At 49.3% G+C, this 25,615-nt stretch overlaps 1 protein-coding gene and 1 long non-coding RNA gene across 5 annotated transcripts in view; one reads left to right on the forward strand and one right to left on the reverse strand.

Moving 5' to 3' along the window:
• ARB2A (ARB2 cotranscriptional regulator A) overlaps positions 1–3,999 on the forward strand; it is a 204,628-nt gene extending 200,629 nt beyond the window's left edge. For 3 of the 4 annotated variants that reach the window (XM_081880534.1, XM_081880535.1, XM_081880538.1), the window contains one exon: positions 1,067–3,999. In XM_081880534.1, the coding sequence (XP_081736660.1) occupies positions 1,067–1,209 (143 nt within the window). In that variant the 3' untranslated portion in view covers positions 1,210–3,999. The remainder of the gene's footprint in view (positions 1–1,066) is intronic. The other variant, XM_081880536.1, reaches the window with a different exon arrangement.
• LOC309352223 lies at positions 1,735–25,289 on the reverse strand. Its single transcript, XR_014161157.1, has 2 exons — positions 23,318–25,289; positions 1,735–3,917 (listed from the first exon to the last, which is right to left on the reverse strand). It is a non-coding gene; the product is annotated as an uncharacterized lncRNA (long non-coding RNA).
• Positions 25,290–25,615: the final 326 nt, after the last annotated feature.

Raw genomic sequence — 25,615 nt, forward strand, 5'->3', positions numbered from 1 at the left:
AAGTGTTCAGCTTCCCAAGGTTCTGTTCCATCAAAAATTGGGAATATAAACATAATAGGATGATCAGACTGCCAAAGGGCATTACTCCTACATCCTTACTCTTTGCAGACAAGATTTTTGCATGTTCAGCTTGTCAAGCATCTGCATCTGCATCTGCCAAAATATCTGTTACTATGTAACTGTTGCAGGTATAGGAGAGGCTCTGCCCCTGCCCCTAGTAGATGAGGATATTAGATTTGGACCAATGAGGCATGTATCCACTAAGTCTCCCACGTTTTCTCTTAAGTTTATTTCAGAACTATTAGCTTTCAGACCTGATTTCCTCTCTATAAAATGTGAATAACTGTGTAGGTTTGTTGTAAGGGCAGTATCTTGAACTTTAAAACAAATGAAAATGAAAATAATTAATCCCATTGGGAATCATCTAAATAGTTGGTGGAGAAAAGAGGCAGACAGGATACTTAGTACCAAACCGGAATCCTACCCCTTTTCAGTGAGAGCCCTTTTCCTGTCTTAAGGCTGGTTAACAACTCCTTTCCCCTCCCTGGGGCTTAATTTGAGTCAAGAGTTCAGAAGCTCTTTTCAGTGCCAAGCTGCAGGCCTGGTGAAGCATGTGCAGAATGCTCCTCTCGCAGTGGTGAGTTGCCACAATCAGCCTTGGCACGGGCAGCCTGGATGAGAGGGCAGGCCTTGCGGGCTGCCAGGCTTCAGAAAACCCCTCTCCCGTGCCCGGATGGAGAGCGTAACCTTTCACAGCCCCAGGCCTGGCTGCGCACTTACGCAGAACAAGCACGGCCCCCTTGATGCCACGGGCATGCACTCCCGGGCCAGGGTGCGCAGGATTCCAGCCTGGGTGCCCTTTCGCCAAGAGGGGGGGGGGTCCGGGAGGGCGGGGGCGAAGCTGCCTTGGCCGCCGCCTGCGTCCCGCTCCTCCACTTGCCCCCTGCGGCTCGCTGTCGTGGGGGGCGGAGTGTCTTCCTCCCCCTCCTCCTCCCCCTCCTCCTCCCCCCCCTCCGCCCGAGTGGCAGGCAGTGACGCTGTGCTTCTCCTTCCTTGTGTGTTGCAGGCACGGAGCGGCACGAGCTGACCTCGTGGAAGAGCTACGCGTCGATCTTCCGCTTCTTCGGCGACGCCATGGAGGCGAAGAGCAGCTCGGGCAAAGCGGCTCCGACGCGCCGCTCGCAGCGGATCCGCTACGAGGAGCTGTAACCGGGCGGGAGGCGGGCGGGAGCCGGCGCCTGCTTGCCTGCCTGCCCGCCTGCCTGCCTGCCTGCCTTCCAGTCTGGGCGGCGGCGCTCGGCAGTCCCAGCCCCTCATTAGATTGTTTTCTTCCTAGAGCACAGGGTCGCCGTGTCTACATCTAAGTAGCGTTTTGCATTATTTCTAGATGAGTGCAACTGTCAAAGCAATATGGGTTCACTGGTTGTGCTTCCTGTGGGCTGCGGCGGGGATTTCGGGCTGCCCATCAGTGCGCAGATTAAGGCTGACAGCAGCACCGCACCGCGCAGCCTGGTGCAGCTCTAATTGCCCTGACAGAGCCCGGCACCGAGCTGATGGCGGGCCGGCGCGGCGCCTCCGGGTCCTAGCGCCCTGCCCTTCCTCGCCCCTCCCCGCCGTCGGAGCTCACATTTCGTTCGCCTTGATTTTAATGGTGGACTTCCCAAGTCTCGCTAACCAAGGTCCCGCCCACGCGTTAGGCTCTTTAATGATTTCCCACAAACGCTTTGGGCGGTGTTTTTAAAATTATAATAATAAAATGCTTCCGTGCTTTTTAAATTCAGGGGCTCTAATAAACTGTATTGACACAATGGTAGCGATCCTAAGCCCTGCACGTCTATGAGACTTACGTGTCGCGTCAATGTGTTTAGGATGCGCGTGTAACTCCAGCAATGGCTATTTTACTCTTTCTACTTCAGGCTGCGGAGAGGCTGTGCCACCCAAACTGAAACCATACATTTAATCAGTGGGTGCTTTGTTTGGTGTTTATTAATGAGGAAGACTTGAGCGACTTCAGCAAATCTGAACATGGAAAGAGGACTTAATTTTACTTCCAAATGCGCCAGAACTACCGAGCGCTCTTTGCTTGTGTGGTTCCTAGGGAGTTTGCTGAGTCATTTTAAAAAAAACCCTAAAAGGATGTTTTAGCGACAAATGTAATATAGAGCAAATAATACCAGTATTTAAAATGTTGCTTCTAATACTTGGTTGAAACGTTTATTTTTTATTCTAACAGAATCTCTATTTTGTGACAAATCAGATACCGAAGAACTTTTTTAAAGATCCTGGGCGCTCCCAGGACGCCGCCTCTCCGCCCTGGCCTCCCGGTTCGAGGCCGGGGCAGCAGAGTTTTCCATTCCTTGCTGAAACAGGGTCCGCCTTTGCCGGGAGGGGCGATTTCCCCCCTCCCTGCCGAAAGATCTTTTTTCTCACTCAATCTGTTGAACTCCTGAAGCCAGTTTCGTTTTACCTTCACCGTCTGGTGACACTGTGAAATATTAATAGCAAAAAAGAAAGAAAGAAAAGAAGCATGTATTACTGACGTTGCTAATCACTTTTGTTATAAGCAAGAGGACGTCGTTTTTACATTCCTTAAATTCCTCATGGCTTTCAATGAGTCCTGACTCTTTATAATTCCACGCAGACCTAAAAGTCCATCTGTTGTCACCGAGTGTTTCCAGTTACCATGATGCTCAAATAGGGTCTGCCTTCCACCCCAAACCGCAAATTCTCGGGCTTCTAAGCTCCAAACTCGTGGCCAGTGTGGATAAAAGGAGTGGGGTCCCTATGGGCCTCATCTCACACACCCCAAAGCTCTACCCGACCCGGACTCCAAGCCTGGGGCGCCCTCTCCACGTTCTCTGCCAGGCCACGAGGCTCAGCTGACTGCCGGGAGTGGCTGCCCTTCGCGCGCCTTGCGCAGAGGGATCCCCAGCGGACGGCGACCCGGCCTCTTCCAGAGCAGCAGCGCCTGGCTGGTGCTCGAGTAGGCGCGCCGGGGCACCAAGGAGCGTTTGAACTTTTCCTGGCCTCCCCTCTCAGATGTTACCCGAGCGAAAGAGGGGGTCACATTTCATTTCATCTCATGCATGCATTCAGTGGCTGGGCGATTTCGTTAGATACCACCACCAGCTCGTTTGAAAGGGAAGCTTTGGGGATTTCAGAACAGACGTGTTGGCTCACGTCTTTGAAAGCGCTGCTGTTAAGATTATCCCAAAGGGCGCAATTCGGGTTAAGGGGCCCTGTCGGTGCAAAGTGGAGAGAGAGAGACACACACAAGGGCTTTCCCTTCCATCGGAAACCTGCCAGTGCCATCTCTCTGGGGGCAGATTCAAAGCCAGAGTCAAGTGGCTCCAAGTGCAGAGGTGAAGGTGGCCTATCTCGGCGCGTCCGCTTCCTCGCCTGACCTCTTCTGCTCTGTGAAGGGGTGACCTTTCAGACTGGCAAGTTGCACACCTACTCTTCTGCGCAGGGAGAATGATCGAGCCATAGCCGGGCAGGCTTGCGGCAGGAATAGTCTCCTGATCGCTTTCCTGGTGACCATCTCCCCCACCTGATGGTCCCGGTCTCCTGTTTCCCCTTTCTCTGGAACTGCTCCTCTCTCTCTTTCACCCGCCTGGGCTCACCTTAGCGTCAGCTTCAGGGTGGTAGACGGTCGACCTGGTCTTTTTTCTTATCCATGCTTTTTCTTAGCTGTGATCTTGTGGGCTTTCCCCACAGCAACCCTTAGACCTTACCCTGTCTTTTGTGAAAGCCTCTGGGGCTCTGCAAAGTGCCAAATCCCACCAAATGAGTTTTTTTTCCTCCTCTCCAAAGTGTCACGGTTGAGGTTTCTACTCCTTCCGGTGTGGTCCCACCAGCCCCTTGCTCTGTATCTCGTGCCGTTGCCTGGGTTGTGTTCTCGCTGCTTCTGGACCCAACTGTAAAGCACACAGGGAGCTGTCAAAAGGGTTGTCTCTTTCTGTTTACACTGAACCAATAAAAAAATGGTTTCTCTTTTAAGATGCGGGTGTGACTTTCTTGTCTCTGGTCTTGTTAAGCGACTGTGCCAGGCGGAACAACTCAAAGGGATGTTCATTTGCTGCTGGCCGGACAAACCCGTTCGCCAGGAGCAAGGGGAGCGCAGCAGCGTCCAGGAAGGATCGCTCTGACGTGGTTGCCCCTCAGCAGAGCGAGCCGCGAAAGAAAGATCTTCCTCCACCTGGGCCCTTTGAGACTTGGAATTGTTTGCGTGGCCTCTGAACGTGTTTACGAATATCCAAGGCCTTGCAAAAATGCGAGGCGGGGGAAATCGCGTTTACTGTTAAAAGGGCTGGGGAGGAAAGGCACATAAAGAGCGAAAGGATGAATCGGGCACCACAGTGCATGGGAATTCCTGCGAATGGGTGTTGCGGAGGGTATGTTTAGGAACCATTTTATCCAAACAAATTATATCCCCAGCTTTTGACAATTAAAAAAAAAAAAATCGCCTGTGATGCAGCTGGGTCCCATTCGCGCTTACCCAAAACGAGGCGCCAGTGAGTTCCGAGGGGCTGCATCCCCAGTACCTCCGTATATGAGTGCAAAAGCCAAAACAAAAAAAGGAAAAGAAAACCTTCGAAAGTGTTGTGTGGCATCCAGCAAAGGTCCCGGGGCTTGAGCTTTCCCAGTTTAGCGTTTATTTCATCCGAGCCAGAAATTCTACCATGTATAAAAATCTCCACACCTTTCAGGCGTCTGCTAAAGTCCCGAGCAGCAACTTATGAAGCATTTTTAGGGTCATACATGGGCTTCTCCCCGGTTTAAATCAAGGGGTCTTTCAAGGGATGCCTGCATGGGATGAGGCTCGTTCATTTTCCTCTTGGAGCCATCGCTGGTCTTTTCTAGGAAGGCGCTTAAGGCTTGTCAGCCCCAACCAAGGAAGAGTAGCTTTCCTTCCTTGCACAACTGTCCTCTTATTGCACCTTGCTGGCGTTAGAAAGTGGGAGAAGCTGGGAAAGGGGGCATCCTGGGTACGGAAATCACTAGACCTTTTGCATGGATGGCACCAGAGACCCCCAAAGGAGTAGCCCTCCCGCCATCCAGCTAGCCTTCGAGTTTCCTGGGGTCACAGAAGGAGAAGCTCCTTCTGAAGTGCGGACTCGTGGACCGGGACTTCTAGCAATGGGTCCAGTTCTAAGAAGGGTTACCTGTACTGGAAGGAATTTTTTTATTCTGGAGAACAATAGTACCTAGTTCACAGGAGACCTGTTGTATAGAATTTCGCTGTAAGCCATCCATCCCATACATGTCAGGAAGTCAGTCTTACTCCCACTGAGTTGGATGAGGCTCTCTCGAAGGTAAGTGGAGATAGGATTGCAGCCTTCACGTGACCTGCGCAGTTCTTATATCTTTCTTTCGACCACGTGGGATCCTGCTCACTCCCAGCCACCGCCGCTATGCAGTCTGCCCTTTCTGGACACGCTGCTCTCTGGTGTGCATTGGAATCTTACCTACTAATGGGTCAAATCGATTAAAAAACCTCCAAATCGACCGACAGGATCTTTGATAAAGGACAAGCCGGGCAGTTTAACGAGCAGGACCCCCAAGTGGGCGTTTGCTACCCAAGCGCTGGGATGGGACCAACAAGGTGGGAGAGATGTGTAGCTCCAGGATCTGATGGGGAAAGGGGGGCGTGTCCCCTTTTTTGGTGGCTTCTGTGTTTCTGGAATGCCTGGTGCAATGGACTCCGCTCTGTGTCTGCTGGGCTAAGCCTGATCAAAATTTAGCTCCCAAACCGAACCTGACTACTTCTGGCGGGGGGGGGGGGGACTTGCATGCCCTTGATATCTGCCAAGGTGGCCTGAGCTAAAAGCTTCCCCATCCAAATCAGTGCACATTCTGACCCAGAAATGCGAGGAATCCTGTCCCTCCTTTCTGCTGCTGCTGCTGCTGCTGGCTAAAGATTTTCCCTCCACTGCAAAGGAGGTCTCTTAACTGGGCCCTGGAGAATGGACGGATCCCACTGCACCCGAATGACCCTTGGCATCCCCTCCTCTCCCAGGCCTTCATTACTCTAGGAAAAGTAAGAGAGTCAGCTATAGACTGTAGCAGCATTAAACTGTGATCATGCGTTTGTGACTGGCGGTGTACCTCCTAGTCGAGAGACAGTGATGCAAAATATCTGAAACAAACACACACACACACACACACACCCTTGAAACATTTTAGCTTTTAGCTCGACACCTGAGCTGTGTAGCAGTAGCAGTAGCAACGATCTCCTTTAAAACACACTTGGGAGGAATTAATGACCGAATTGTTGGTTTAATTGATTCCTCCTTGGATTGGTGGCTCCAAGTTTCACACCGCTGGTCTGTTCACAAGCTGATGTCTTCAGCAGTTACCATAAATCTGGGCTAAGCCCGCTCGGCTGAAACAGCGCTCCGGCAGTCCGGGGAGGGGTGGGGGCGAAGGCAGAGGATTGTTCCTGGTAAAAAATGAACCAGGGGCCAAGGCTGTCAGGGTAGAACTGGGCTCCTGAAAGTGGATCCATCTTTCACTTGGAACAGTGAAGTAGCTGGAGCCCAGGAAACATCAACACACACCCCGCTATAAGTTTTAGAACAAGTTTAGTGCCAAAGATCTGTAACGCCTTAAAGGAGAGAGAGAGTGAGAATCGATACAACTGAACTAGTTCGTAGTTACGCCGAACTCTGGATGGAGCGAATGAAGAGGGGCAACGCGAAAGGAAAGTGGAACAAGCTCTTACTTTCCATTCTACTTTGACTAGGCAAAGCACCTGTAAGAATGTCCCAGATTTGCACCAAAGCAGCTGAACGGACAGTTATGAACACATTCTGACTATGGGGCTCTAGTTTTGCCAGCTAAGAAGATCTGTTTAACATCAAAGGTTGCACCGGGTTTCAACTCCTGGTTGGGTGGGCCTGTATCCATATCTCCATAACTCTATATCTATCTGTAGTATATGATCCCAGGATTTATTTCTTCAGGACCCCCGTCTCCTTTTAACCGAACGTATTATTTGTTAACCGCCCAATAACCCCGTGAAGTTTGTTCCTGAGAAAATGTTCCCATTTTACAGATGAACAAATAAGGTCGACAGGCCCCTGGCTAGTATCTGTCCTTTTAAAGTAAAACTCTGTTTGGGTTCATGACAAAGAGAGTTTCTGTGCATGCCGCAAGGTCCTTTTATGCAGCTTAGTGCCTTCATTCTAATACATAAGTTGACGTGGATTCCTAATCAACTAAAGTGGGACGTTTAAATATTTCTTTTCTCAGAGGAAGCGCACTTATTCTCCCCCCTTCTCTCTCCCCCCCCCTCAGGAACCAATTCTCAAGTACAATTGAAAGCTGTCATATAAGACGACGGCAGTCTGTGTGCCTGCGCTCGAATTTCTATTCCAGTTGAAGTTAAAGTAACCTGTTAAAGGATGCGGAGTGTATTTCTGTGTATATCTGATAGACAGATCACGCTAATTGTTGACTTAAGTCCCCCAAAGTGTGAAAAAAGAACTTCCCCAAACTTTGCAAACGCTGTCATTGCTCCTAATCCCCCACATTTTCCACTTTTCTTTCCAGTTTCGGATTGCGTGTGTTTGTGAGCATTTCACCAGATCAGTGACAGCTCTTTATTTGCATAATTATATGCTCTGGTCTGAAGAGAAAACTAACCCCCAAATTTCATGGGTCACCAAACTACGACAATCAATGTTTTATCACGTATGCTAAGCAAAAACCTAAGAAGCTATATGAAGTTTCTTGGGGAGGTTTTTACTCCTCAGAAAATTAAAGACGTGGTGCCCCTTCAATAGATGCAAAATATTTCCAAGCTCTTTGTAACTGAATTCTGTTTGAAGGGGGAAACCAGAGATTAACACGTAGATCTGGGGAGAGCGAGGCGGGGGCAGAGACCCTCGAGCGTCACTTCAAAGTAGATTTCCAAAAAGAAGCGCCTCTGCGTGTTGACAGTTGCCTGCTCCAAATACTGTAACGGGCCAGTCCTATACCTGTATGTGGAGCGTTCAGCGGGTAAAGTGGGTCCGGGATTGCAGCCTAAATCACATTCGCAACAAGAAAGGGCCCGCAGACCCACTCGGATCCCCAAACAGGATTGTTCGTGTTGTTTGCTTCCCATATACAACTCATGGGTTTAAAGCTGGGATCCCGCTTTCCTTCCATTTATCAGTGATGGGATGGGAGGGTATAAGCCATCTAATCTATCGATCTATCATATTTAAAATTAAATATACGTAAAGACGACCTTAATCACCCCCAGCCTCGCAACGGGATTTGTTCTGATCCTTGAATGCACCCAAATCCGTGGGAGGCCCCATCATTTTGGAATGTGATCAACGTGCATGGTTGGAGCGAAGAATGGATTTAGGAGTGATCACAAGCCAGAAGGACAGGCGAGAGAAAAAACACCCACTTGACTCAGGAGGCTGCAGAACAGGCGGGAAATTCCTGTGGGGTAAAATGGGGAAAGTGTGTCGCGGGAGTGGGAGTTGAGCTCGGAGCAGGAAATCCATCCTGGGGGTCTGCTGGGGAAACTGAATTCGGAGTCCTTCTTCTGCAAGTGACTTAAAACTAAAATGAGGCGAAGGGATGAGAAAGTAGGACATTTCCCCTGATCTTTACTAAGCATTCGCTTCCTGCCAGCTTCGGCTGAGGACGATTAAGCCCGAGCCTCGAGCAAGAGCGCAGGCTGGACATTTGGAGCCGACAGGAGTTCCTCCTGTCCCGCCGCCAAGGCAGCCTCTGGGCCCAGAAAGGAGCCGCGGTGGTTTGGCCGGAGTCGCCACGAGAGCTGGCCGCGCCCTGGATGAAAAGGCCGGTGATCGCCTTCTTCCCCTTCAGAGCATCAAATGAGAATAATCTGGGGGAAGAAGGAGAGAAAAGCCCTCGCCTCTTCACCTCCCCGGCGAATGCGGGCTCTCTCAGCTGGAGGAGTAACATCTGACATTCCTCCTCACAAGAGGGAAACTTCAAAAGAAGCGCAGGGAACTGGAGAGGGAGAAGCCAACAGGCGAATATTCGCAGCACGAAAGGGGACCGCTCTGGAGAGCTCAGGCCAGCCTGCCTCAGGTTCCCTCTGCCTCTGGCCCGGCTTCCTGAGGGAAAGGGAGCAGGTCGCTCGCCCCGACGACCGAGGTTTTGCTAGCCTCTCCATGAGAGGGTCCCCTCCTCCCAGGCTCTCCCTGCAGCCCCGACATGCCTGGGTCTCTGTTGAGGTCAGGTGACGAGAACAACTGGCTAGCAGGTCCCGGCTTGCCACTCCAGGCTGGACTCGCGAGGCTTGAAAGGAAAGGCCCTGCTTGGCTGGCGGGGGGGGGGGATTTTCACTCTTCCTTCCGCATAATCCCTTCTGCCCCCTCCCAAAAAGCCCATCTCGCGCCCCTAGTCTAACTTTTGCTTTCGAATTCCCCCTGTGGGGGAACAGTAGAGCAGAGCTTCGACCCACCCAGTGCAATGTCTACTGCCCCTTCGGATCACTTCGATTGAACAAAGAGTAAAATATGAGAGATGTTTCTTTGCTTCTGCGTTTAATGAATTCCTTGAACGGGTTCCCTAGACCCTGAAGGAGCGCACACCAGTCTTAATTTCGCCCCAGTTCCACCTGCGATTTACTCCTACTTAAGACAAGTTAAGAAGCATCTTGCGGGTAACATCGTATCTAATACCTTCACGTGCAAGTGTTTGGAGGCTGGGTGCGCGCGGGGACCTCCTCTTTCTCCTCGAACTTTTTTGTTCTTTAAAAAAGTTTGGGCTTGTCCCTCAGTTATTAACCAGTTGGTTAATTCACTTTCCGTTTCCTAAATATAGGTGCAGGGCTTTATCTTAAAAAGTTTACTTTTGCATCCTAATTAATTCTTCTAACTAGGGGAACCTTGAGAGCCTGTTAATTAGTAACGTCGATTTAACTCCTGTGCGACTTTCCTGATCTTTGGCACAAATCAGAGTAGCTTTTCTGCTAACAGAGAGATAGACTAGAAAAGAGAGGCTAAAGAAAGACGTAATAGCTGCTTCATGGATCGCTGACCATGTGTTCATTCGGGCATCTCTATCTGCACATCTTAAAGCCACTTTATAGGACACCTAAGAAATCTGGAACCCTGGAACCCTGGGTTTAGCCCTGCTGAATCTCTCATTTCACCCTTGCTTTTCCTTAAAACTCAGTGTGTTAAAGAATCAGGATCAGGTTTCCATGTTAATCTGCTACTTGGAAGCAAGTTGGAAGATAACGACTCAGTCCTCCAGCTTCCAAAGTGGGTGGGAAGTTATGATGCGGGTGGTTTCTGAACCTCCCAAGTTGGGCTGTTAAGATTTAAAAAATAGAGAAACCATGTCAGCCGCGGGAAGGTGTCCAAACTTTTACCAGGCTGGGGTGGGGATGCGAATTGGGAACCCCTTGATAGAGCAACTGAGGCTGTGACAGTCTCTCTGCCAGGAAACCCGAAAAAGCGGAGCGGAGCGGGGTTTGCGCCATCCACTCTCTGTAGCACCATGGACAGCTCCTAGTTCTGAGCTGCCCTCGCCCTAAACAAGCCGCTCCTTGCCTCGTTCAGCCCAAGCCTGGAGCAGGCTGCGGAAGACCTCGCTCTCAGGAACGACGTTTTTGTATCCTGAATCCCGCCTGCTCCGCGCTTCCTCTCATCTCCCTTGAAGCGGGGAGAGTTAACCATGCATTTATGCCCCCTTCTCAGGACTTTCCACCTCATGTGCTCCTCTGGTCCGATTCCACTGCCCTGGTCTGATGCCACTGCCCGCAGGCCCCCGATTTCGTTTTCATCCTCTGTCCTCTCCCTAAGTCCCTTCCGCCAAGATTCCCGCGTTGCCCATCCTTGGTTTCCAGCTTTGCCCAAAACCAGACCTCCTCCTCTCTCTTTCTCATTACGGGGATGCGTGCATGCCATTTCCCCCTTCCCAGGCGATCTTCATCTTTCCCTTGGCTATAGAGGCGATACTGGTGGGGGCGGGGATCTGAGGTCCTCGTGGTTGGTTGCAAAGCAGATCCGCTTCCCTTCTTTGATGCGCGCCTACTCGATGCAACCCCACTGACTGCCAGGCAGCTGGTTAATTGCAGCCTCGGGAGAGGCACCCCAGAGCCAGAGCCCTAAGAGCCTGGCAGCCCTCCCTTTCTCCCTCTCCACCCTCCCCGCTTTGCTAAAGGGTCGGCTAGTCTGCGCGTCTCAGCCCCGTAACTTTACCTCCCTTCAACTTCCCCCTTCCAGACCCGCCACCTGCTGTGATCGTCGGGACTTTAAGCCCTCTCTCAGTCTCCGCATCCTTTAATTCAAGTTATGCACAAGGAGAGAGAGAGAGAGAGAAAGAGAGAGAAATAATGTCTCTTTTTTCTTCCTCTTTGATCACGTCCCTGTCATTTTAGCAAACAACTTGCAGCCGTGCAAGCTTGTAAAGTCAAGCTATTTACGTGTTCGCTATTTAAATGCAACAAGATGCTCTCTACTCATTCAAATGTTCTCGCTCTGCCTTCTTTTGCTGAGAGATCCGTTCCCTTCCCATTTGCTTCCCCGATCCGTCCAAAATTAAAAAAAATGGGTAAAGGGGGGGATGAGCAAGTTGGATAGCTAAGGATTTCCTGGCTTTCCCTTAATATAAATGCCCCCAGCCCCAGCTGAGCAAGGACAGCGAGGAGTTACAGACCTCCTTGCTTTTGAGTTATTGGGGAGGAACTTACTGGAATGGCTTTGGGGCATTAGGAAAGCAAAGTTATAGCCCAGTGCTCTTACTAATATCAAATACTATTACGGATCATGAGCCAGATTCATGGAAACGGATATTTAGATATCCACAATAGGGTTATTTTAGGGTTATTTTCCTCTCCTCAAATGAAAGAACCCGCTGCCTTCTCTCTGCTAGCTTGTGGAGAACAGAGTTTGCTTATTAAAAGGGTTCGCTCCAACGTCCGAGTCGAATTATTCTGTTTTCAGCATCAACTTTGCCGGCAAGTTCACGAGGGAAACCTCGAACCCCCGTTTCGTCATCACGACCCCTTATCCGTGTTACGATGGATTAAATGAAATCCCTTCTTCTCGACCCACCTGTAGTCGGTTCGCCTCACACACACGCGCACCACCGTTTTCACTGTTCTCTATAGGGCAGCTTCGTAGGGGGAATTCTTAGTTTTCTCTGCTTGATCTTCATTTGCACCCACAAAAAGTCCAAGGAAAGGGTCCACTCGCTCCCCCCAACTAGCCAACCGGCCTTGGGTAGGCGGAGGGGGCCGCTTTCGTTTTTTGTAGGAGGGACCCCAGAGGCAGAACGGTTAGGAATTAAACTTTCAGAGGAATAACCTGTTGCACGCTTCTGATTTGGGAAAAGTGAAGATCACCGTGGTATTTTATTTTTATTTTTTAAATTCGTGGTATCTTCTACCTAACCAGGATATTTTATAGCGTGGATACTGATAGCTTTCTGATCAGTAATCGAATTGATTCCAGACCATAATTCAGACATTGTTGTAGTGAGCAGTGTTACTATAAACCAGTTTTGTATTATTGTTATTCTTATTATTATTGACAACTAATTGGCCGAGTGAAAGTTAGATGTCTGCATATTTAAGAGGGGGAAGGATTTGTGTTTCGAGGTAGCTCACCTTCGGTATTAAATATTTGCTCCTTTCTTTGATCTATATTAGGATATTAGGTTTCTCCGGAGCGTGAGCCTCACTGACTAACAAAAAAATCCTTTTGTCAATCCTGCATTAAACCTTCTCATCTCAGTTCTTACGAAATCCTCTTTCTTCGGGTAATTTTGCTTTGTGTCTCCCCCACCTCCATTATTCTGAACATGCATATCCTGAACAATTTAGCGAGTGCATGTCCGTGTTAGTAATCTTAAAAATAACTTTTAATGGGAGGCATATAGAAAATAATGGAATCTTAGAAAGGGGAAACAGAAAAGGGACTAGAGATTGGGTGTCCAACATGAAAGCATTTTCAATTATTTGCTCCTCAATTATTTTCCCCAGCTATGGTTTACCTTGTGATTATTTTCTTTTTTTCTTATTCGTGACATGCGTTGAAAAATATTACTCTCCCCCCCCCCTTTTCTTACCTCCTGTAACCCTTCAAAGTCGTTTGAAATTACTTTTCTTGTCTTTTGGCCATTTGTCAACGTCAAAACTACCTGGGCTATCTAGTGAAATGAAAGTGTTTCGTGTATATCTTAGATATATGAAAGGATTCCTCAATAGAGTTTTCTGGAAATCAATAGACACCCATTAATGTCCTAAGTGCCTACTGGGTATTTTTTTGGGGGGGAAATAGTCAGCTCCTTGGCTATAATATCCTGGGATAAAGTTGCAGGATCCTCATTACAATCCACTGGGATAGTGGAGTTTGACAAAGAACATTTTCAAGAGTAATTACATTTAGGGAAGTTTTGAAAACATGGGGCGGGCACCAGATGCTGCTTCTGAGGTCTGTCTTGCTTCAGGAACGTATTTCTGTCGCCTCTCTCCCACTGAATGATTGTGGATATATGTGTCATTTTCCTGTTTATCTATCTGTGCTCAAGCCTAAGTAAAAAAAAAATTTTTTTTTTACTTTTAACGTGCCACAGTATGTGCGTGTAAGATTGTGTGTGTATGAGCACACACACACACACACACACACACACACACACAAGTGCATATATCACGCATTTATTCGCTAGCATCCTTGTAATAATGGGTTCGACTTTCAGCCCCTGCAAGACAAACTTTATTCTGCTCCATGGAAATGAACCTTAGATGTGCAGATGAGCTCTATATACTTATTGAGTAGAAGCTACACTCCGGCCCACCTTATTAACGATTATAATTGTGGCTCCCTGCTCATCGGGACCGGCTCTCTGAAAGGGGTTTCTTTCTGCTACTCTCTGCTTCCCTTCATACCCGCACGATGCTTAAGCTGACGACCCCAGAGCGTTCAGAGGAGGAGGCACATATCCTAAGACTAAGCAAGGCAACCCAGCTTCTTTCTCCATGGGCAGTTCTGCCTGGCCCACAAAAGACGGGAAGGAGCCTTGCCTGCTTTAAAGCACTGCTCTTTAAAGATCAACCGCTGAAAGAGATACCTGTGCGCTTTGAATTGCTTTAGAGGAGGGAGGGAGAGAATCAGAGCGTGGTTCTGCAGGCGCTGCACCTAAAACCGGAATGTCCCAGAAAGGTAGAGGGATTCGTTCATGTTGGTGCAAGTGAAGCCGTAACAAGAGCCAAACTCTGCAGCATTTAAGATTTCATTATCAGCTTTCTACCTTGGAAAACGAGACCCGTTTGCTTAACTTAATCCGGAACATATGTTTGCAACTGTAGCGCCGTGTGTGTGTGTGTGTCTGTGTGTTTCTCTGTGTGTGTGGTTTGAAGTTGATCAAGTTGTAAATTTTCCGCCTTAGGTTTTCAGCGCCTCCTAGTTACAGCCTAACACTTTGAGATTTTACAAAGGCTCTAACTAAAGGGGAGAAAATGAAATAACAACCATGTAATTTATCGAATGTTGCGAGTCGCACCAAACCAGCCTATTTTTCTTCCCCTGTGGTAGTGATTGTTGTTAAAGACCTGCATTTCTGAGAAACTGAGCCAGAAAAGAGAATGCAACAAAATGACTTCTGAAAAAGGAACGTCTTTAATATGCATTGCTGTTTTAACACTTGAGAATACGCTCTTCCTGTTTCTATAAACGTAACGATGATCACAATAATAGTATTTGAAATCTGGAATTAATAATAAATTAAAAGTACTTTATACTCTAATACATGTACCTGTCAATACAAAACTTTCAGATTACTTTTTCTAAGGAGAGGAGTTTCCATATAATGAATCCCTAATCATATAATCAATAGAAACAACCGAGGCTTTTAAATTTCTAAACAGTTTTCTTACTTTAATGAAATGAATAAATTTAGAACACGGAAGGTAATTTTGCAGAATAAATTTAGACTGTAGGAGATACAGAAACAGACCCCCAGGCTTTACAAACCTAAAAAAAAAAAAAAAAAGATGAAAAGAGAACGTACATTTGATTTTGTGGCATTTTCACTTTAAATCGCTCATAATTGTTTTGATCTATTCATGAAAGAGTGACAAGGAGGCTAACTTAATACGACCAGTTTCTATTTCTGGTGAAGCTAGATCTCATGTGCGTATTTACATTGCCTGCAACTAATGAAAACATGTATCAAATCTCCGGGTTGTGTGTTGCTTTTTTTTTATTAGGTTTCCCCAAATACAAATTAGCTACATTTTGGTCCAGCCACCAAAAAGGAGGGAAATCATTAAGTAGATTACAACATGATTACAACATGAATTGGCAGAGAGTAAAGACGCCATAGTTCAGATTTTGCTTGCAGGCTTCCTTTTATTTCAATCGGGATATTTATATGATGATTCTGTATGATTCTTAACATTATTTAATAGCACTTTTTCTTTTTTGCTGGAACTAAAGTGCGTTCCTCGCAGAACGAAGCGGGGGTAGGTAATCTGATTTATCTGGGGGAGGATATACGAAAAGGGGCCGTTTTAGCTCTGAATCGGAATGTATTGAGAGACACAGCGCCATCTAGCAAACAAACGGAGAATCAAAGGCGAGGAATCGGCGAGGCCCTTCGGGCCGGCATAGAAAAAGAGGGGGGGAGAGAGAGAGAGAGAGAGAAGCGAGAGAGAGACTGAGCAGGAAACTTACACTCCCTCGTCAGTTTCACCTGAGCAGAGCTCCCCCTCCCCCCCAGCAGACAATCCGCACTCCGTTCAGTGTTTCGCAGGGCTCTGCCCTTTCCCTCCCTGCTTCTGAAAGAGCAACTCGGCTCCGTGTCGTTTGCGCTTCGCTTCTGAGTATTAGGACAGGCAGGTTTCCCTTAATCAAGGTCAGATATTACTAGCACTATCTGGTCCCTGGGATGTATACAACCGAGGTACACGCACCTGCCAGGCGCTTAATAACTTTTTCTCTGCTCGTTATTTCCAGCTCTCGTTTTTAGGGATGGGGAAAGAGTGAGAGAAGTCAATTGAGCAGTACAGAAAGGACAAAAGTCACCAGGTCCCCTGACTGTTCTATCCTTGCATCTCCACCACACCCCAGTATAGACAAGGTGGTTGGTGGCTGCTTGGTTGCTTTGCTGGTCCGGTGAAATGCAGGCGTTTAAACGCTTCGTGAAATAGATGTAATATATTTTCACAAACTTAAGATGCCAGGCGGTGGCCACGTCGCTCAAGGGAAGCAACGCCCTTCGATGTGTATTTGCATGGCTTTCGAAGGACTACAAAACAAAGGCAGGGCATATTCCATTCTCGTAATCTTTGCTGTTCGATTAATCTTCTGCGGCTTTCTTTCTTTTTTTAAAAAAAGGATGGTGGAGGGAGAGGAAAGGGTGGGGGGGGAGCAGAGAGAATAAACCAAATAATCCACCTCTGGGTATTTGCAAGCCATGTTTACATTAGTTCTGCAAAATTAAACAAAGACACCAAATGACTGTGAGGAAGAGAAATTGTTGCCACTCTGCAAGCGCGCGGAAGGCTCTCTAATAAAGGGAGAGTCATTATCGAGGCTTCGTGGAAATCGTCGCGGGTTAGGAAGAGGCGACTAAGACAAATAAGGCGCACCTTTGCCTTCACAGCTCTTTATTGCCACCTGCTCGAGAAATGTTCCTGCGGAGTATCAGAAGCCCAAATGTCACCCGTCGCTCTTGTGCTGTTGTTGTGAAGTGTCTGGGCTGTGAAAGATTGTCTCCAGATGCGCCCACCCTTCAGAACAGGCTTCTGGCGCCCACTCGCCTTTCAACTGGCCAAGCATCTTTCGACATTCCCCTTTTAGAAGCCCAGTATTCAACATCTCAGCTAACCTTGCATCCTTCCAAAAAAAACCCTCCCCACCCACCTCTCCCCGGCCATTCAGATCCTTGAGATTAACATGGCTTGAAACTAACAGGGTTCTCAGAACCTGTCCGTCGTAACAACCACAAGGGTCCGATCCACCAGCTCTAGTGTTTGCTTGCTTCCCCCTTCCTCCTCTAATTTCTTTTTTTCCCCGAGGTCTGAGCTTTCCGTTCTGTGAGATCCATACGGGGCAGAATGGTGGCCACTGAAATCAGCTCGTCTCCTTCGGGCTCTGTCCAGCTCTTGAAGTTCCTTGGAAAAAAGGAGAACTATATTGGGGGAGCGGGGTGTGTGTAGGGCAGGGAGAAGGCTGCTCTCTTTGGGTGGTTTCATCTCTATCGCCTGTTCTCGTCCAGATTTTCTTACCCATGAAACCTGCTCCGTGGTGGGGTTCCCCAGCTGTTTAAATGAACATTGATTTATTGCGTTTAAAAGTAAATTTACACACACGCCAACATCATTCCGTTTTGTTTCCCCAGACCCTAAGATTTATTTTCTGCTTAGCGCTTGTCTGACAAAACAATGTCCTTTAACTTTATTACACATCGATGAGGAAATCTGTCTTATTTCCCCCCTGCTTGGATTTATTGCTCTTGTTACCTGGTTTGTTGAGGAAGGGATGGGTGGAGAGAAGGCTGTGGAAAGCGGGGAAATTACGAAAGAAAGAAAGAAAGAAAGAAAGAAAGAAAGAAAGAAAGAAAGAAAGAAAGAAAGGCTGACTTGAAGAAATATAGGCGCACCTCGCAGGTCCCGGGCTTTGGGAAAAGGGAGCAGGGCGGAAGAGCAGGAAAATACTAATTTTCACAAATTAGAATGTTCGAGTGATTTGTTTTAAGAGACACAAAGCTCCCTTCATCTGCTAGAAGGCCTGATGCTCTTTGCACAAACTTTTTTGCAACAGATCCATTACTGAGAAGCAAAAATATAATACAACAAAACAAACAAAGCAAAATAAAAATAATCCTACCACTCTGACTTACCTCTGCGCAGTAAAGTCCCAATTACCCGGCCTATGGGATGGTTGCTCTCAGGGGATTGAGCTGCACTTTGAAACAGTCTTTACGGTACACTTCATCTACGTTTTTGTTGTCTTTAGTGCTCATTAAAAGGCCACTTTATTCTTTTCACTGATATACTGTCTGTGTTCTTCATTTCACACTCTTGAAAGCAAAGTTCTTACAACTTATCAGGGAAGAAGGGCTCCGAGGCTCCTTGGGGTGGGTGGGGATGGAGCTAGAGGGGATGAGAAAGAGAGGCAGGAGAGGGAAATCCGTGGACAGGAATTTTAAAGATTTTTTTCTGAGCACACACACACAGAGAGAAACAAGAGAGGTTGTTGAGGCAATGTGCTATTTCAGGGGTGTTGGTGGAAAAATTGAAAAGGGCTATCGGGCAGTCATACAGCGTTAGCCAGACACTGTGTGTGTGTGTGTGTGTGTGTGTGTGTTTGTGTGTGTGTGTGTGTAGCCTGGCCTTATTCCGACTCCCCTACTCCCCCCCCAACCTGATTTATCACAGAGGCGTCTAATAATCACTTTGGAGATGTCAGCTGAGGACTGTCCCTTTGCAAGGCGAAAGTGAAGATGTAAGGAAGGGTGGGGGTTGCTATCCTCATCAGTCGGAGCAATTCTTTGTAGAGAGTCTCCCATAAATGCACTACCTTTCAGGCCAGACCCCCGGGCTCCGAGAGCCACGCCACCCGCCTTTCCCACTTGTTGTCCAGACCGGCGCAAGAAACCCAAAGCGTTTATTTGGAAGAATCTCTTACCGAGCCAGAAAGAGAGTAGTAGGGTCAGTCAGCTACATCGGTCTGAATCGATCTCGAATCAATATCGATCTCGAATCGATAAGACCTTTTTCCCATGCGCGCGTGCGTGTGCCCAGATAGCGTATACACGGCTCTAAGAATGCACCCAGGATCCGACCCGAAGTGGAGCCAAAGAAGAAAAGGGGGCAAGGCTTTTGAGCATCCCTCTATTCATATTAGCAGCATTTCTTTCTGCTTGCCCTTTGAATGGGGCCGTGTCACTCAGAGAACTAAGGGCCATTTCTTTAATCTCTCTCCTCTGCCCTCACAGATCGACAGCCTTTCTCCCCTCTCCTTGCTACCCCCCCATGCCCCCCTCCCTTCAGGGCACAAGATCCCCGTCCAGCTAGGCTCAGGCCGTCGCCGCTGCCTTCAGTGGAAGATCATAAGCCGGGCTACGTCCCCTGGTCCCCGACGGGATAGAAGCCGGGGCTCCTGGAGAGCCGTGCGGACCCCTGGGCACCCCCACCCCTCACTGGAGCCATGCCCCAAAGAAATGGAGGGCCTAGGATTGGTGATGAATTAATGTTTTGGGGAGTGGGATGATTTTTCTTGATTCAATCAGGCATCCTAAAGACAGGTGGAATGCCCCAGATCTAATTTGTGGATTAGAAAACTGCATAACCGACGTTCTATGGATTCGAATTAGGATGGATCTTTTCTCCCCCCCTTTTTTTAATCTACCCAGTTATGCCACAGTGGTGAACCAGAGGGAATTAAGCCCTCTTCAAGTCCAAAGGCTTGGATTCCTCTTCGAGGAGGCTCGGGCTACAGATGGCTCAGGGACACTCAACCAGCTTCATAGGAGCCAGCAAAGACTACGAACTAGCTGTTGCCACACGTGTGTGTGTGTGTGTGTGTGTGTGTGTTGGGGGTATTTTTAGAGTTGGAGTAGCCACTCTACCAGGCAAACGGAGAAATGGTTCAAAGCAAGATCTCTACTGCTGCCCTCCTTTTACTCACAAGCAAGCCCGCCTGCCTGCCTCCCAATTTCATGAGGCTTAATCCCAAGGAACCGTGCACAGGCGGCCTGTATTCAAGGGAGAGCCATTTTGCAAGGGGCACCCGCGGTACTGCTCTGGCATGATGGGCGTCACCAGCTGCATCCTCATCCCAGCGATCTCTGATCCAAATGCACACGTTCTTTCCAAGCGGATGGAGAGAAATACATAACCGGGTTGAGGGTGCATGCTTTACACCGCCGCCGCCAATAAGCCAGGGGCCTGTTTCTTTCTCTCTCTCTCTCTCTCTCTCTCTCTCTCTCTCTCTCTCTCTCTCTCTGCCCTCCGAGGTACTATTGAGAGAACGTCAGCCCCCCCCTCCCCGGCTCGATCCTCGCCCAGATTAAGCCGCAGTAGTTCCATGTCAGTTGATTTTCCACCCCACTCAGAGACAGCTCTGACTTAATTCCGGGATTCTGAGAAATGTAAATAAAAGGGCATCGGACTGGGATGTCAGGCGCCCTGGGCCCCCGGAAATTCAAGTGGATGGCAGATTGAATAAATGCCGGCATTACCGAATTGTGGGCAGTTTTGGGGGGGAAAGGTGAGAGGAACGATCTGCGGGTGGGGGCAAACGGTCGATTCACCCACAGAATCTGACATGTTATTTTCTCTTTGCAGCAATAATAAATAGGCACTAATGAACCGAGGTACTAACTGTGTCCCCTAAGAGGGCAAAGCTCCAGGCACAAAGATGACTGCCCGTTGCAAATGGTGAGCAAACGCGCGCGCGCGCGCGCGCACACACACACACACACAGACCACTAACTTGGGACCCGCTTTCTAGCGGCCCCTTCCCAAGGAAAGGCGAGGGTAGCCGAGAACGTGGGTGAATAAAACGCCAGTTAAAACGCTATTAAACAGCGCAGAAGGTGCAAAGCTCGCGCCTCGTTCCGCCTTGATATGCAATTAAATTACAGCAAATTCCTCTTTAAATAATATCGTTTGGAATCCTTCGCTAAGATTCAAGGATGTCTGAGGTTAAGTAGCTTTTAAAACGTCAGTTCTAAATGGCTTATGCAATGAATAGCTACCTTTAAATCCTAACACCATTATAAATACTTTATACATGTGGATGTCAGTTTATCTCTACATATTTCTTCTTCAAATGAGGAAAGCATTCATGATCATCATAATAAAAAAGCTCCTTGACATATTTGAGTTTAGAAAAGCAGATGTTAATTCCACCCTCCCTTCTCCCCACATCTTGTTTTATGACCAACTCTGTTGGAAAGGAGCCAACGGCGCCCTGCGCTTTGCTCAGTGACTAGTAGCCTGGGCGCATTAGAGCCTTCGCAGCACCAGCCCAGACGAGGCTCGAGCCATAACCCCCCCACACACATCTGGGTTTCTTTCCCTTTTTTTACGAAACAGCAACAAAATTAAATTAGGGAAAGAGTTGCAATAAAAATGGGAGGAGGGGGGAAAGGTCTTGGGGACTTGGGGATGGATGCGGAAAGAGAACACACCTGCAGCCGCGCCGGAAAAAGAAACGGCCTATGGATATTTTTCAAGATAGAAAGAGCCTTTCTGGGGGCCTGGCCAAACAGGCGTGTATTTTCAGTGAAATAAGTAAAAAATAATAATAAAATAAGAGGAGGTGCCAAATATGATTGCCAGCTCCCCACAGACACAGAGAAAACAGTGTTCTAGGACACTCCCCCCTGTTTTAGGGGGAGGGACACCTCCCCCCAAAAACCAATGGAAGTGATTCCTGGACAAGAAATGCTTTACTTCAGAGCACCCCCCCTTTTTAGCTGTTTTCACATTCCCATTCTCTCCAGACAGCCTCCCTTCCCATCCAAGCTGAGGGATCAAGTCTGAGGGTTCCCATCGTTTTCTCGCTCCCTCCCCCGCTCCTCTTTTCGCCCCATTAACTAATATGTTTGAGAAAGGTTCTTGTTTGCCCTGAGTTACACGGGGAGCAGAAGACATGGGAGGGCTTGAGACAGCGACGGCACCGCCACACAAACCCGGAGCCGAGCTTTCCCTGGCATCACAATTAACTGTATGCAATATTTATCATTCGACAATGTTTGCCATCAGGAAACACCAAACGTAAAATCGGTGGAAGTTTAATAAACAGACACCCAGAGATTGATCAAATAGAATGAATAAACATGCCTGGATTTTTTTTTATGCGCACGTCTGTGCTTCTGACTATTAGGCGATAATCCTGAGTGAGAAATAAATGCCATTGGAGTCCGCGGAGGAGGGGCGGGCCGGGAGGGGAGGGGAGGCGGGGGCTCTCTAGCCAGCCAGTTGGCCTCCTACTGAAGTTAATTCCCACCGGTCCAAGTTCCCTGCGGCTTGGAAAGGTTAGGACTGCACCCTTAGATCCCCGGGGACGCATCCAGATTCCTTGCCCGACATATCCCCACTCCCCACACCCCATGTGGAAGGAGCTATGAGAAAGGGCCACGGTGCCTCCCTTAAGAAACTGTGGCCAGGGTTGCTTTTAAATATATATGTCTCTTTATGGTTCAAAACTGGGGGGGGGGGGGAGACACACCATGATCGTCTGTCAAAATGGTAGTCAAAATGGTCTAGTTGGATTGTTACAAAAATAATAACAGGACTCTCTCTTTCTCTTTCTCTTTCTCTTTCTCTCTCTTCCTCCCCGCTCTCCTCTCCCCCCCCCCCTTTTTAAATGCAGGATCTCGCCGGCTGGGGCAACACAATGGCAAGCCATCTGGTGCGCAAGAGAAGCGGTAGAGACGGCAGCGAAGGGAGCCATCCGCAGCTTCCTAGAAGCGCACGGGGCCTGCAGGCTCCCCCCCCCTCCCTTTGGCTCCCCGGCCTATAGCTAAACTTGGACGATGGTCTGTGGCTGGTGATCTCGGGACCCGCCAAGCAAGCAAGTCGCCCCGGAGCAGCCCGAGGAACCTCTCCACGCGCGCCAAGCGCCGCTTCGCCTCCTGCTGCTGGGAGGTGGTCCCAAGCGCAGGAGCGAGCAGGGAAGAGCTCCACCCCCTTCCCTTGGTCGCGGAGCGGATAGGTCGGGGCCCGGGTGACGTCACTCCCCATCGCGCAGGAGAGGAACCGGGAGGGCGGGGGAGGGCGCGGGGGAGGCAGAGAGAGAAGCTTCTTGCCTGCTGGGCTCTACAGTTGGGAAGTTTTGCTTGGAGCAGCAGCAGCAGCAGCAAGAGTAACAACTCAATAATAATAATCGGAAATTAGCCCTTTGCGCTTATCTCTCCGTTTCCTCCATCCTTGTTTAAGCTGGGATATCTATCACCCCCCACTGCAATGCTTGGCTCGATTTAAGAGCACACAGCAAAAAGGAGGGAAAACAGGTGGTGGGGATGGGGGGGGGAGAGAAAATGTATTAAACAAACCCTTCCGGGTGAGCCTGACCCACGCAGAGACCTGTAGCAGATGACCTGCTTCTCTCTCTCCCTCTCTCTTGCGCACAGGAGGGTTCTCATCTGACTTGTCACCGCATCTCACCCTCAGCGCCTTCCTTTGGCCCCATATTTCTGTCAGAAGGGTCGCTGGTGTCAGACCCACCTCCTTCCCCACTTGGCCCTCCTCCGTCTTGCAAAGCATCCTTCTGAGCTGAGGGTGTGCGGCCCTAGCTGGCTCTCAAATCGCTCACAGCCAGGACCCCCCCCCCACCCGCCCCAGCCACCCCTGATCAGTATCCCATGAACCACTTACTTTGAAAGCGGAGCCTTTCCTTCGGCTGTTCCTTCTTCTCTTCCTTTCCTCAAGCACTGCCTCCCCAGGCCACTCAGCCTGGGCTGCAAAGGCTTGCTCGGGTAGTCATAGGCCAATCATAGCGATCAGAAGATAAATAAAACTTTCTCTCTCCATCCTTTGCCCCCCTCTCTCCCTGCCCCCTCCCTTCTTTTTCCCAGGCTCCGCTGTCCTTTGGCACCTTCTGCAAGAAGGAGGGCTGCAGTCCCATCCCCTGGAGAGCGTCTTCCTGGGGACGCGTCTGCTGGCCTCCCTGCTGAGGTAGCCGCGCGCTTCTGCTGCCGCGCTTGGGAGCAGGGAGCCCGGCCTCGGAGCGAAGTGCAGATTGAGACATATCGGGATCCCTATAAAAGGGTCATTTCGCGAGGGAGGCTGGACACAAAGTTTAGACTCGTGACTGGCATTCCTGAGAGGCCTGCATATTTTAAAAACAACAAAGCGAGCCCCCAAAGAAGGGATTGCGGGGGGGGGGGCGAGAGAGCGAGAGAAGAGGGGAAATAGTGCGGGGGGGGACTGGGAGAGAAGTTACTAAGTGACAAACATCTGTCAACATGAGCTAATTTGTAAGCTTTTGCTGCGAGGAGAAACTGACTAGTTTTGTGAGGGTCTGTGTTGGTCGATGCAGGGATCTTTGTCTCGAACCTCCCGCCCCCTACCCCTCCTATCCCGCTTTTATGTGAGTGTTTAATCCTAGAAAGTTCCTAAAATGGATCTAAGACCAAACCAAACGGGGAAGTTTGACCTGAAAGGTCTTTCTGGCCTTCGGATTAAAGCCCCCTCTCCCCTCTCCACCCTAGGCCACCGTCCTCCTCTCAGCCGCTCCCTTTTCTTAGCTCTTTATAAACCGTTTCGAGATGGGGGGGGGATATAAACGTGTCTCAATGGACAGCGACAAAGGCCAAAAGAAACACCAGTGACATGAGCTGCTGTTGCCCCCCCCCCCAGCCCCCAGCCCACCGCAACCTTCTTAACAATAAGGTTGCAGCGAAAGAATAAGATCCTCCTCTTTCCTCTCTTGGAATACGATCGCTTTAAAAGCTTCAAAGAGAGAGAGAGAGAGAGAAGGGCCAGTGTGCGATGCGGAGACGTCCTCTCGGGCCGCATACGCGTCAGGAAAGTCGCAGCAAGTTAACTTTCCCAGCCTTTGGCGCAGATCTGGAAAGCAGGCGCAGGCCGGGCAGAGGTGGGGGCAGCTGGCGCAAGCGGGGAGGCGAAGGAGCGGGAGCGGGTCTGATGTTGAGGCGATTTGACTGGACTGGGTGGGATCCTCGGCAGCCCCAGGATCAGGGGGCCGTTTAGTGTGTGCGGGGCCCGCGGAGAAGCCTGTTTCTCTCCTAGACAGCTGAAGACAAAAGGAGAGGAGGCCTAGTGGTGAGCTGGATATCTCTGTTAGTTGTCAGCTCAGGTCCAGGGGCAGGCGAGGAATGCTAATCAGCCATTGCAGAGGGGCTGAAGGCTGCAGATCTCTCGCATAGTCACGTCATATCTCTCTCTCTCTCTCTCTCTCTCTCTCTCTCTCTCTCCCTCTCGACGGTTGTTTCGCTCTCACTCCCAGGGCACTTGCTTGGTTTTTTGAACTCACGTTCACCAGCTACACACCCATCCCTGGATCTTTATGTACTCAGGAACACAGTCCTTAAACATACACAACATAGGCACATACAATGCTACTCAGGCTTTATTCCTCGTTCCTCTCCCCCTGGGGTGACATAGGTAAGGTTTGCGTGGAAGCAGTCAGAGTGCCACTCCACCAAACGGCTCGCGTCGGCTGGAATCCCAAAGGGTTTTCCTCTAACTGGTTATGACTGTTCCAGACAGGGTGGCTCTTTGGGCTCCAACGGCGAGACCGAATCACAAATTACCATGTTGTAATTGTTCACTCCTCCATAGCTATCCGAGCTTCGGTCTTTTTTTGCTCTGACACAGAGGGGGGGGGTGGAGAGGGAGAGGGAGAGGGAGAGAGAGAAAGAGAGAGACGTTCCTACCTCCTTCTCTAAACAGAGGGATCGATAGCTGACCCCACGGTTTGGCCAGTGCTTTATTTATCTGCCCGAGCAATGATATTATCAGCCTTAAACGTTATATACAGCAAATGTCTTCCTAAATCAACACACAAGGATATCTCCCAGCAGCCAAGCTGCTCTGCCTTCAAGAAGTTCGCTCTGCCTCTTGCCCTCTCCTCCGCTTTCCACAACAACCGGGGCCCGTTTTACACCCCGTAGTTTTCAACGGGATCCTCTATTTGAAGCTTGATGGTGG

Source organism: Podarcis erhardii (genome assembly GCF_964252035.2).
Source record: "Podarcis erhardii genome assembly, chromosome: 11".
NCBI lineage: Eukaryota > Metazoa > Chordata > Lepidosauria > Squamata > Lacertidae > Podarcis > Podarcis erhardii.